Source organism: Hyla sarda, chromosome 5 (assembly GCF_029499605.1).
Source record: "Hyla sarda isolate aHylSar1 chromosome 5, aHylSar1.hap1, whole genome shotgun sequence".
Taxonomy (NCBI): domain Eukaryota; kingdom Metazoa; phylum Chordata; class Amphibia; order Anura; family Hylidae; genus Hyla; species Hyla sarda.
In genome coordinates, this window is record NC_079193.1 from 330,806,830 (window position 1) to 330,819,351 (window position 12,522).

At 44.6% G+C, this 12,522-nt stretch overlaps 1 protein-coding gene across 3 annotated transcripts in view; it reads left to right on the top strand.

Moving 5' to 3' along the window:
• SPAG1 (sperm associated antigen 1) overlaps positions 1–12,522 on the top strand; it is a 94,849-nt gene that overhangs the window by 76,227 nt on the left and 6,100 nt on the right. For all 3 annotated transcript variants that reach the window (XM_056522400.1, XM_056522402.1, XM_056522401.1), the window contains 2 exons: positions 390–516; positions 4,620–4,766. In XM_056522400.1, coding sequence (XP_056378375.1) covers positions 390–516; positions 4,620–4,766 — 274 coding nt within the window. The remainder of the gene's footprint in view (positions 1–389; positions 517–4,619; positions 4,767–12,522) is intronic.

A 12,522-nucleotide genomic window follows, 5' to 3' on the forward strand; every position in this document is an offset into this window, starting at 1 on the left:
TAGGACACAGGCCAATAAATAGTATAGGTGCTATACTTATATAGGAAACCTTTTAGCTACTGTGTAAATAGTTGGGACCTTTTCATCCCAAGTCTTATAAAACCTCCCTACATGCGAATACTTTGTCTGCATGCGGTCCCCACTAGGAGAAATTAAAGGGGACCTCCATGACCCCTATCAAAGATTTTACCATTCTGTGTTTACTTTCTCATTACGGGTATTGAGCTTGGGTGGGAAATCGACTTTTTATTTTACAAGGCCGCAACATAACAAAATGTAGAAATGTAAATGCGTCTGCAGACTTTCTGAACGCTTTGTAGTGTGGATGTAATATCAGGGTGGTGGGTTGTGTCAGCGTGTTTTAGCTGAGCCTACATTTTCTATTTCAGAGCCCTGTGCTACTTGAAGCTGTGCCAGTATGAAGAGGCCAGGCAGGACTGTGAATGTGCCCTGCAGAGGGATGCCTCCAATGTCAAAGCCTTGTACAGGCGAGCTCAGGCCTACAAAGGATTAAAGGTAAATGGGGGGATATTAACTAACAAAACATGACCACACGGCTGTCCTCAATTTCTGCCACACGCAACTCTTTCTAATCTGGTTACCGTATATACTCGAGTATAAGCCGACCTGAATATAAGCAGAGGCCCCTAATTTCACCCCAAAAACCCAGGAAAAGTTATTGACTCGACTATAAGCCTAGGGTCGGGAATGCATCATCCCCCCCCCCCATGTAATCATCCAGATCCCCTCCATCATCCCCCCCCCCCCCCCCCCCTTCATCATCACCGCCTGTCAATCCCTTCATCAATGGCCTTCAACCTGCGGACCTCCAGATGTTGCAAAACTACAACTCCCAGCATGCCCGGACAGCCAGAGGTTTCAAAACTACAACTCCTGGCATGCTGGGAGTTGTAGTTTTGCAACATCTGGAGGTCCGCAGGTTAAAGACCACTGATGAAGGGATTGATAGGCAGTGATGATGAAAGGGGGGGGGGGATGATGATGGAGGTCTGGATGATTACATGGGGGGATGATGTATTGAAGACCACTGCGGCCTTCGTCATCATCCAGCCCTCCCCCCTTTTGTTTTGTACTCCCCTGGATGATGACGAAGGCCGCAGTGGTCTTCAACCTGCGGACCTCCAGAGGTTTCAAAACTACAACACCCAGCATGCCCGGACAGCCGATGGCTGCTGGGAGTTGTAGTTTTGCAACATCTGGAGGCCCGCAGGTTGAAGACCACTGAGAAGGGATTGACAGGGAGAGATTTGACTCGAGTATAAGCCGAGGGGGTCTTTTCAGCACGAAAAATGGTGCTAAAAAACTCAGCTTACTCGGGTATATACTGTAGGTAATTGTCGGTTCTACCTGTTGACACTACTGCAGTCAGGGTAGTGGCAGTGACATGGGACGGGTGTGGCGACAGGAATTTACTGACACGTGTTAGAAAACAAGTCAGTCTGTTAGATAATTGACAGCAGAGGAATGTGTCATAGACTATAGGTGGACGAGATACCAGTAGGTGGGGATCAATGACTACATGTAGTCTACTGGTTATGTATGAAGTAATGGCAGTAGAAGAACTTATTTATCACCAATTTATCACCGAGCTAGAAAGTCTGGTTATTGTAAAATGTGATCTTTGCTAAAGCCTTATTGATGCCTCGATTTAAAGGGGTTGTTGACTATCTACAATAAAATTCTGTCAAAATGGAGTTCCTAAAAGTAAACTGATCACAGGTTGTCCCACTGCGGTGACCCCCAGTGATAAGCTGTCATGTGCTGGTGTCAACACAGCAACACGTGTTTAATTTCCCTACAGTGACACCTCAGGAGAAATTAGTTATTTCATGCATTATGTGGGGTCAATCTTTGCTTTCTCTTTAAATCAGTGTTTCCCAACCGGGGTGCCTCCAGCTGTTGCAAAACTACAACTCCTAGTATGCCCAGACAGACAGCCGTAGGCAGTCCGGGCATACTGGGAGTTGTAGGTTTGCAACAGCTGAAGGCCCTCTGTTCCAGTGACAGTAACACTTCTCTCCATTGTACCTGTCATAGTATAATACACCTTGTATACTTAACCCCTAAACGACCACGGACATAAATGTACGTCCTAGTTTGGCGGTACTTCCCACACCAGGACGTACATTTACGTCCTGTGTATGACCGTGAGCATCGGAGCGGTGCTCGCGTCATACATGGCAGGTTCCGGCTGCTATCAGCAGCCGGGGACCCGCCGGTAATGGCCGACATCCGCGATCGTGCGGATGTCCGCCATTAACCCCTCAGATGCCGTGATCTGTACAGATCATGGCATCTGCGGCAATGCGCATAATAAAATAGATGATCGGATCGCCCGCACCGCTGCCGCGGCAATCCGATCATCTGTAATGGCGGCCGGAGGTCCCCTCACCTGGCTCCAGCCGTCTCCCGGCGTCTCCTGCTCTGGTCTGAGATCAAGTAGACCAGAGCAGAAGATCACCGATAATACTGATCAGTGCTGTGTCCTATACATATCACTTAAAGGGGTAGTCCAGTGGTGAAAAACTTATCCCCTATCCTAAGGATAGGGGATAAGTTTGAGATCGCGGGGGGTCCGCCTGCTGGGCCCCCCTGCGATCTCTCTGTACTCTGTAGGTGGTCAAAATAGGACGATTTTATATTACTGATTTTGTACAAAAAGTTTTAGATTTTTTTTTAAGCGGTACAAAAATATTAAAGTATCTAGCCATGGGTATCATTTTAATCGTATTGACCCACAGAATAAAGAACACATGTCATTTTTACCGTAAATAGTACAGTGTGAAAACGAAACCCTCCAAAATGTGCAAAATTGGGGTTTTCATTTAAATTTCCTCCCTAAAAAAATATTTTTTGGGTTCGCCGTACATTTTATGGTAAAATCAGGGGTTTCATTACAAAGTACAATTGGTCACGCAAAATACAAGCTCTTATATGGGTCTGTAGATGGAAATATGAAAGAGTTACGGATTTTAGAAGGCGAGGTGGAAAAAATAAAAATGCAAAAATAAAATTGGCCTGGTCCTTAAGGGGTTAATACAGAACCTTCCAAGGAAAACCCTCTAAGGGTACGTTCACACGCGCTGCAAATCCGCTGTTGAAGGCCCGCTCTATGCTTGCTTTACATGTACCTGCTCGTAGGGGCAATACGTCGCTACCAGCAGACACCCTGCGATGTGCGAGTCGCAGTATACTCAGCTCAGAGCAGGGTGAGCGGCCGCGATGTGAGCGTATTGTCGCTACCAGCAGGCACATGTAAAGCCAGCATAGAGCGGAGCCTTCACCAGCGGATCCGCAGCTAAATACGCTGCCAAAATCTGCGCGTGTGAACGTACCCTTAGGCTAAGTTTCCACTTGGTTTTTTTTTCTGGAAGTTTTTGGATATCTGCCACTGCAGTTTTAGTGCCAAAGTCAGAAGTGGATCCATAAGGGAGATAAGTGTAAGTCCTTCCATTATATGTCCTATTCCTTTTGAATACATTTCTGACTTTGGCTCAAAAACTGCCAGAAAAAAAAGGGGTTTTTAGGAACTCCTTTTAGGAACGCAGTAACTATTATATATAAATAATATTACCGTATATAATTTTTTTTATACATATATAAAAATCCTAGAGATAAAAGTATTTTTTATATATAATTATTTAATTACCGTATTTTTCGCCGTATAAGACGCACTTTTTCTTCCCCGAAACTGGGGGGAAAAAGTCGGTGCGTCTTATACGGTGAATACACCCCTATCGCGGCGGTCCCTGCGGCCATCAAAGGCCGGGACCCGCGGCTAATACAGGACATCACCGATCGCGGTGATGTCCTGTATTAACCCTTCAGATGCGGCGATCAAAGCTGACCGCCGCGTCTGAAGGGAAAGTGACACTAACCCGGCTGTTCAGTCGGGCTGTTTGGGACCTCCGCGATTTCACCGCGGTGGTCCCGAACAGCCCGACTGAATAGCCGGGTTAGTGCTTACAGGACACTGCGGGGACCTTACCTGCCTCCTCAGTGTCTTCTCCGTTCAGGGATCCCCTGTATTCCGGCGCTCTCCTTCTTGGTCGTTGCGTACGTGCATCGGCGTGCGCAACGACGTGATGGCGACGACGGAGAGCGCGGATACCCGGCCGGCAGCAGAGACGTTCCGGAGCGACGGGGACACGGCGACAGCGATGGACCGATATCCAGGGCAGCGGTGATGGGTCCGGAGCGGTGGGGACACGTGAGTATTACCTTCTATGCAGTGGTCTTCAATCTGCGGACCTCCAGATGTTGCAAAACTACAACTCCCAGCATGCCCGGACAGCCAACGGCTGTCCGGGCATGCTGGGAGTTGTAGTTTTGCAACATCTGGTGGTCCGCAGGTTGAAGACCACTATTGGGTTCAAAATCTTTATTTTTTTAGATTTTGCCCCTAAAAATTGGGTGCGTCTTATACGCCGGTGCGTCCTATAGGACGAAAAATACGGTAAATAATAATAAAAATATTAATAATAAAAATAAAGAAAATTATAATATAAAATATATATTTTAGTCGTTGTCGTTGTTGTTGTTTTTTTAGTTTATTTTAGTTTTTTTTACTTTTTTACATTTTATTTCTCTTTTTTTAGAAATACCAAGATTGTGCCAGGGATCTCCAAAAACTCCTCTCAGTGGATCCAGGTGTTACGGAAGCAAAAACTCTACTGACAGAAATCACTCCCCTCTTATCAACCAATGGAGAAGAAAAACAGAGGAAGAAGATCCTGATAGAGGAGGTATGGCATGTTATCTTGTGTGATGTGGATGATGACGGGTGGCCCCATATTCAGGACACATTAGAGAACATCGGTTACTCAGTAGTGAGCACAGAAGGAAAATGTTTTATTGGGATCGTTTGCTCTGTCACTACAGCAAAGTAATAATTTCACCAATATTCTTAAAGGGGTTCTCCGGTGCTTATACATCTTTTCGCTCCGGGACTGATTACAGGCGACCACCGGGCCGTTGGCGTGTGATGTCACGCCCCCGCCCCCGTGTGACGTCATGCTCCGCCCCTCAATGTAAGCCTACAGGAGGGGGCGTGATAGCTGTCACGCCCCCTCCCGTAGGCTTGCATTTAGGGGGCAGAGCGTGACGTCACACGGGGGCGGGGTCGTGACGTCACACGCTGCCGGCCCGGTGGTCGCCTGTAATCAGTCCCTGGGTGCCGCGTGTTAGATCCCGGGGGTCCCCAGCGGCGGGACTCCCTCGATCAGGCATCTTGTCCCCTATCCTTTGGATAGGGGAAAAGATGTGTAAGCACCGGAGAACCCCTTTAACTACCGTAATAGATTTTCTTCATACTCACCTTTCTGCAGGGATTTTTGTGGGTACAGTATGTATCACAGCCGATCATTCATAGTGGGATGTTGCAATGATCATATAAAAAAACTCAAACTGGAACCAATCAAAAGATTTTTTATTCTTTTATTTATTTCTATATAGTACTGGGAGTGCAAAATGGTCTCTAAATAAAGCTAAAGGTGTTTTCCATGACTTTAAATGGTTGTTCTGGGTTAAATGAACCTATCCCTTATCCACATCTCTAAGGCTGTGCTGACACTTCCAGGTTTTTAATTGGAATCATTGAAATCACAGCCAGATTTGAACTTAGGAGAAGCCTTTCCTTTTTGTGTGTCCTCCACGTATGATATTTTCTTTGTTCTGTAATCCATAATTGCCATTAAAAACCTGAATGTGTGAACACCTAAGGGTGCGTTCACATTGAGGAATTCACAAGGAATCATTTCGGTCAGGAAATTGTTGCCTTCTGTCATTTTATCCATCAAACGGAATTCGAGCGGAATTAATGCGGAATTTGAGCAGAATTTCCAAGAGGAAATGAAGAGGAATAAAGGAGGAGGCTATTTAATCTACTTTTCTGAATTCTGCTTGAATTCCTCTCATATTCCACTTGAAAATCATGTGATGCAGAATTTTTTGTTTTGTTATTGACTTCTATTGGATTCGGCTCGCGGGTTCTGCGTGTAGAATGAACATCTTCTTTCTTCAAGCGGAAAGGAATTCAGCATCGGAATTCCGCTAGCAGCATTTCCGCAGTGTGAACAGGACAGCGGAAATAACATTAAAGTCAATGAGCAGAGGAGATGTGCCTTAAAGGAGTACTCCGGTGCACACTTTTTTCATGTTATCCCATCCGGGCTGCAAAATAAAAGAAAACGCACTTTATCTTACCTGCCAACGAGCCCCCGGAGCTCCGGTACACTCCGGTACAGGTGTTTGGTCCCCGGGCTGTATTCTTCTTACTTTCGGTTAGCCCGGCACGTCACAAGGAGCTTCAGCCTATCACCGGCCGAGGCGGGACATCGCTGCGGCCAGTGATAGGCTGAAGCTCCGTGTGACGTGTGTGCATGTGCCCCTTATCTTCTTTATGTGTGTGTGTGACGTGTGCCCCTTATCTTCCTTATGTGTGTGCCATGCATACTTCAGATACTAACCATGTCTGGTCTCCACTTCTTTCTGGTCTGTTCCGGAGATACGTTGGGTGCTATTCCCGTCACTGGAGGCAGAGAGCGAGCGAGCTTTCTATCTCTAGCATTGCACAGGCGCGTGAAGGAGGCAGAGGTCGGGAGCGATCGCTCTGTCCGGAAATTCAGATAAGGGGCGCGTGCGCTGAGGACCTGTGTGTCAATCACACAGCGGTCCCAGCGCTGACGTACAGGGGTTAGGCGCGGCCATGTCTATCCGACTGTTGCTGAACGCACACAAAAAAGCATTTGTCTGACTTCTTAATACCAGCCAAAAATATTGTTGCATTGGAATAGTAATAATCTTTGAATTCATGGTTTTGGTCTGAGGGGTTAAAAATCTGTGACTGTTGCTCTTTAAGATAATCCTTCAATATCAGACAGGTGGGGATCTGTCTGTCTTGCCTATTAAATCATTAATACCCAATGCATATATGAGGCATTCATATGATCATCAGACCGTTCAAGTGTTAAAGGGGTTAGGGCTGGGTTCACTTCACGTTTTCTCCCATACGGGAGCGCATACGGCAGGGGAGAGTTAAAACCTTGCGCTCCCGTATGTAATTCATTTCAATGAGCCGGCCAGAGTGAAACGTTCGGTCCAGTCGGCTCATTTTTGCACCGTATGCGCTTTTACAACTGGACCTATAACAATGGTTGACCACTATTTTAGGTCCGGGTAAAAAGTGCATACAGCGCAAAAATGAGCCGACCGAACGTTTCACTCCGGCCGGCTCATTGAAATGAATGACATACAGGAGCACATACGAAGGCAAACGGGAGCGCGAGGTTTTAGCTCCCCCCTGCTGTATGCGCTCCCGTATAGGAGGAAACGTGATGTGAACCCAGCCTTATCCAGGAATAGTAACACAGAGCTAATTTCTGTCAGAAACAGCACCGCCCTGTCTTGAGGTTGTGTGTGGGGTATTACAACTTGGCTCCATTTATTTCAATGCTACTGTTAAAATGAGAATCCTTACAAGCAATAATAAGGCCAATAAAATCATTTAACCTGCTTGCTGATGGTTTCTAAGAAGAACATATTTTTTCCCCATAAAATAGTAGGGGGGGGGGGGGATCTATTAGATATTGTGGTGTTTTTTTTTTTTTTTTTGCCCTATTTAATTTACATTACCGGTTTCTTTTTCAAAAAAGCAAAACACATACTTTTGCATTACTTTTTCTTACTTTCACTTTAGGAGTGATTTACTAAGACTGGTGCTTCACACACCAGTCTTAGTAAAGCTCTGATGGCCTTAGGCCGATTTATTAAAAGGGTACAGCCTAGGGTACAACCCATGCACGCAAGACTTTAAAATCTACACCAGCTCGGAGCTGGAGTAGAGTTCAATCACGATGTAGGCCTGCACGCTGGCATATATTGTAATCTTATTTATAAAAGGAGAAGACCTGACACGTCAACGCCCAGCCTGAACCCTTGGACCTAGAAACCTGAATTTTTGCACAGGTGTTTTTTTTTAAAAGACGTAGACGAGGAATAAGAAAGGATTTTATGAAATTCCAGCCTTAAGGGTGTGAAGAAAAAAAAAATAAAATAAATAAATAACTTTTTAAGTCCCATACAAGTCTATGGGAAATGTTACTACATAACTTCCAAATGTCTGGAGATATTTCGATAATACTTGGTAATTTAACCCTTAACTACCCCCATGTGTGAGTGTCAGGGTTTTTGTTTAAAGTCCCATGCAAATCAATGGGAAATGTATGTTCCCTTCCCACATAACTTCCGTACGGCTGGAGATATTTCAATACCTAGTACACATATTACAGGTCGGGATATGAGGACAGTTGGCAGTATATAAGCAGCGCAAAAAGGCGGGTTCCCCTGCACGCAGACTCGGTAAAAGTCCTCAAATATGTCGATCTTCAATTCCATGAAACAGCAGATTTAATGTTTTGGGTTGTTTGGATGCCTGTAGACTTTACCCAGAGTGGCCTCATTATTATAGGATCGTAAAAGGTTATGTTACCCCTAATTTAACTCTAGCGAAGCCACGGGCAAAAGCTAGTAAATTATATGTGAGATTAGGCAATGCCCCTTTTACAACAGGCCACACCCACTTAAGAGGGGGCTCAACTTTTATTGAGCCTGTATTCTTGCTTTTTAGGACTTATAAATCACCCCCTTTTTGTCTTTTTGAGATCATTTTCAATGGGAAGCAGCCTCAGCTATCTGCTGATATTGTGGGGAGCTGCAGGTAGTCAGTCTATTCAACTCTTCCTGCATGAATATATATTAATCAATATGATCAATATATTTTATAAAAGGAATAAATAAAGAGAAAATGATAAAAGGATATGAATATAACTTCGTAGCAGCAAGAAGGGTTGATGTAGGGCTCGATTGGCCAATGATACTCCTGATGGTTGAAAAGAAGTACCGTATTTTTCGCGGTATAAGACGCACTTTTTCTTCCCCAAAACTGGGGGGGAAAAGTCGGTGCGTCTTATACGGCAAATACACACCTATCGGGTCGGTCCCTGCGGCCATCAACGGCCGGGACCCGCGGCTTATACAGGACATCACCGATCGCGGTGATGCCCTGTACTAACCCTTCAGACGCGGCGATCAAAGCTGACCGCCACATCTGAAGGGAAAGTGACACTAACCCGGCTGTTCGGGACCGCCCGACTGAATAGCCGGGTTAGTGCTTGCAGGACACCGGGAGGGACCTTACCTGCCTCCTCGGTGTCTTCTCCGTTCAGGGATCCCCTATATGGCCGTCGCTCTCCTTCCTCATCATCACGTCGGCGCGTACGTGCGTCGGCGTGCGTAGCGACGTGATGGCGGGGATTGAGAGCGAGGATACCCGGCCGGCAGCAGAGACGTTCCAGAGCGACGGGGACACCGCGACAGCGATGGAGGGCGACATCCAGGGCAGCGGTGACGGGTCCGGAGCGGCGGGGACACGTGAGTATTACCTCCTATGCAGTGGTCTTCAATCTGCGGACCTCCAGATGTTACAAAACTACAACTCCCAGCATGCCCGGACAGCCAACGGCTGTCCGGGCATGCTGGGAGTTGTAGTTTTGCAACATCTGGAGGTCCGCAGGTTGAAGACCACTATTGGCTTCAAAATTTTTATTTTTTTTTAGATTTTGCACCTATAAATTGGGTGCGTCTTATATGCCGGTGCGTCCTATAGGACGAAAAATACGGTAGCTATAAAAAAAATAAAAATGATAATAGGCAGCACACCAAATAAAGGTGTTCTTTATTCCATATACGAGACAACGTTTTCAGCGCTCTCTCATCGAAAATGGCGATGAGAGACCGCTGAAACGTTGTCTCGTATATGGGAATAAAGAACACCTTTATTTGCACTAACTTTGGTTCGCTGCCTATTATCATCTTTATCTAAAATGGGATCGGAGCACCGAGATCCAATTGGCGTGCACCCCTGGGACTCTTTTTACTGGATGTGCTGCTTACTATTGGTTTATATAAAAAATGATATATATATTTTGGGAATAGCTGCCTCTTTTCAACCGTAAGGAGTATCATTGGCCAATTGAGCCCTACATCAACCCTTCTTGCTGCTACTAAGATATATTCATATCCTTTTATCATTTTCTCTTTATTTATTCCTTTAATAAAATATATTGATTAATCGTATAGCGCTGGTATTTTATCTATTTATTCATTTTTAGAGTTAATCTATTTTTTTATGGTCTACAGGGTCCATAAAAATACCTGGCAGCTATCCCCTTTTTAGGGTATTCCATATAGGAAGCGCCGGTATAATTATTACTTATTTTCTTCCTGCATGAAATGGTTAAAAAAAGGTGTAATCTATATTCAGGGTACATCCTCCAAAGCAGGAACAGCTTCTCCCGCCCTGGTGGACTCCTCTTTTGTAATGTTCACATGCCCCAGTAGGGATTATGGATTAGAATGTATTCATTCTCAGAGTATTACGTTTTCAGGGATGAAGCAGCATGGGGTCACTGTGCAGATGATATGTACCTGTCCTGAGTAGTCCAGTGTTTCCCAACCAGCGTGCCTCCAGCTGTTGCAAAGCGACAACTCCCAGCATGCCCGGACAGCCAAAGGCTGTCCGGGCATGCTGGGAGTTGTCGCTTTGCAACAGCTGGAGGCACCCTGGTTGGGAAACACTGGAGTAGATTATGAATGGCAGCACTTCTCCCAGATTGTGAAAGCCTTCTAGATGTCAGACGTGACCAGTGAACCTGTTTAATAGGAAGGTGACCCCTGGAGAAGGTTTGTTCCTGCTCTTATTGGATTCATGCTGAAAATTGCACAAAAGTGCACAAGAGCCCTGATTCCAGCTCCTGCCCGTAATTCTGTTTGCTGGGAGTCACGAAATGGCATTAAAGGGGTTATCCAGTAAAAAACTTTTTTTTTTATATATATATATCAACTGGCTCCAGAAAGTTAAACAGATTTGTAAATGACTTCTATTAAAAAAATCTTAATCCTTTCAGTACTTATGAGCTTCTGAAGTAAAGGTTGTTCTTTTCTATCTAAGTGCTCTCTGATGACACGTGTCTCGGGAACCGCCCAGTTTAGAAGAGGTTTGCTATGGGGATTTGCTTCTAAACTGGGCGGTTCCCGAGACACGTGTCGTCAGAGAGCACTTAGACAGAAAAGAACGACCTTAACTTCAGAAGCTCATAAGTACTGAAAGGATTAAGATTTTTTAATAGAAGTAATTTACAAATCTGTTTTACTTTCTGAAGCCAGTTGATATATAAAAAAAAAGTTTTTTCCTGGATAACCCCTTTAATACTTGCTGCTTTCTATGTAATTTGCATGAACTACAGAATAGCAGCCCCATCCTGGATGAGCAGGACACGAAGATGATGGTCTGAGGTTCAAGGGGTACTCCCGTGGAAACCTTGTTTTTTTTTATTTTTTTTTATCAACTGGTGCCTGAAAGTTAAACAGATTTGTAAATTACTTCGATTAAGAAATCTTAATCCTTCCAGTACTTTTTAGGGGCTGTATACTACAGAAGAAATGCTTTTCTTTTTGGATTTCTCTGATGTGACATACGACCACAGTGCTCTCTGCTGACCTCTGCTGTCCATGTTTGGAACTGTCCAGAGCAGGAGAAAATCCCCATAGCAAACATATGCTGCTCTGGACAGTTCCTAAAACGGACAGTAGAGGTCAGCAGAAAGCACTGTGCTCGTGACATCAGAGAAATCCAAAAAGAAAAGAATTTCCTCTGTAGTATACAGCCCATAAAATGTATTGGAAGGATTAAGATTTTTTTATAGAAGTAATTTACAAATTGGTTTAACTTTCTGGCACCAGTTGATTAAAAAAAAAAAAAAAGTTTTCCCCCGGAGTACCCCTTTCATGGCCTATACATCTGGGACAAATGTGTATTCCAAAATGTCCTATAACCTCTGATCACGGCCACATCGCATTATTAGGCTTCTCTCACGCTACTGTTTTCGCCCGGTAGTTGACGTTCGGTAGGAAGATAGCGGAAGAACAATTTGTGCAGTCTTTTTCTCCCGCTATCTTCGGCTGCAATAACGGGAGTTATAACGGACATTAGAGGAATCTCATTCAAGTTATGCTTCGTTATAATAAGGGACCTTAAAGGGATTACTCCGGTAGAAAACATTTTTTTTTTTTTTAAATCAACTGGTGCCAGAAGGTTAAACAGATTTGTAAATTACTTCTATTAAAAAAAAAATCTTTACCCTTCCAGTACTTTTTAGCGGCTGTATGCTACAGAGGAAATTCTTTTCTTTTTGAATTTCTTTTTTGTCTTGTCCACAGTGCTCTCTGCTGACACCGCTGTCCGTGTCAGGAACTGTCTAGACAGCATAGGTTTGCAATGGGGATTTTCTCTTGCTCTGGACAGTTCCTGATACGGGCATCAGATGTCAGCAGAGAGCACTGTGGACAAAACAAAAAACAGAAATTTCCTCTGTAGCATACAGCTGCTAAAAAGTACTGGAAGGGCAAAGATTTTTTTTAATAGAAGTAATTTACGAATCTGTT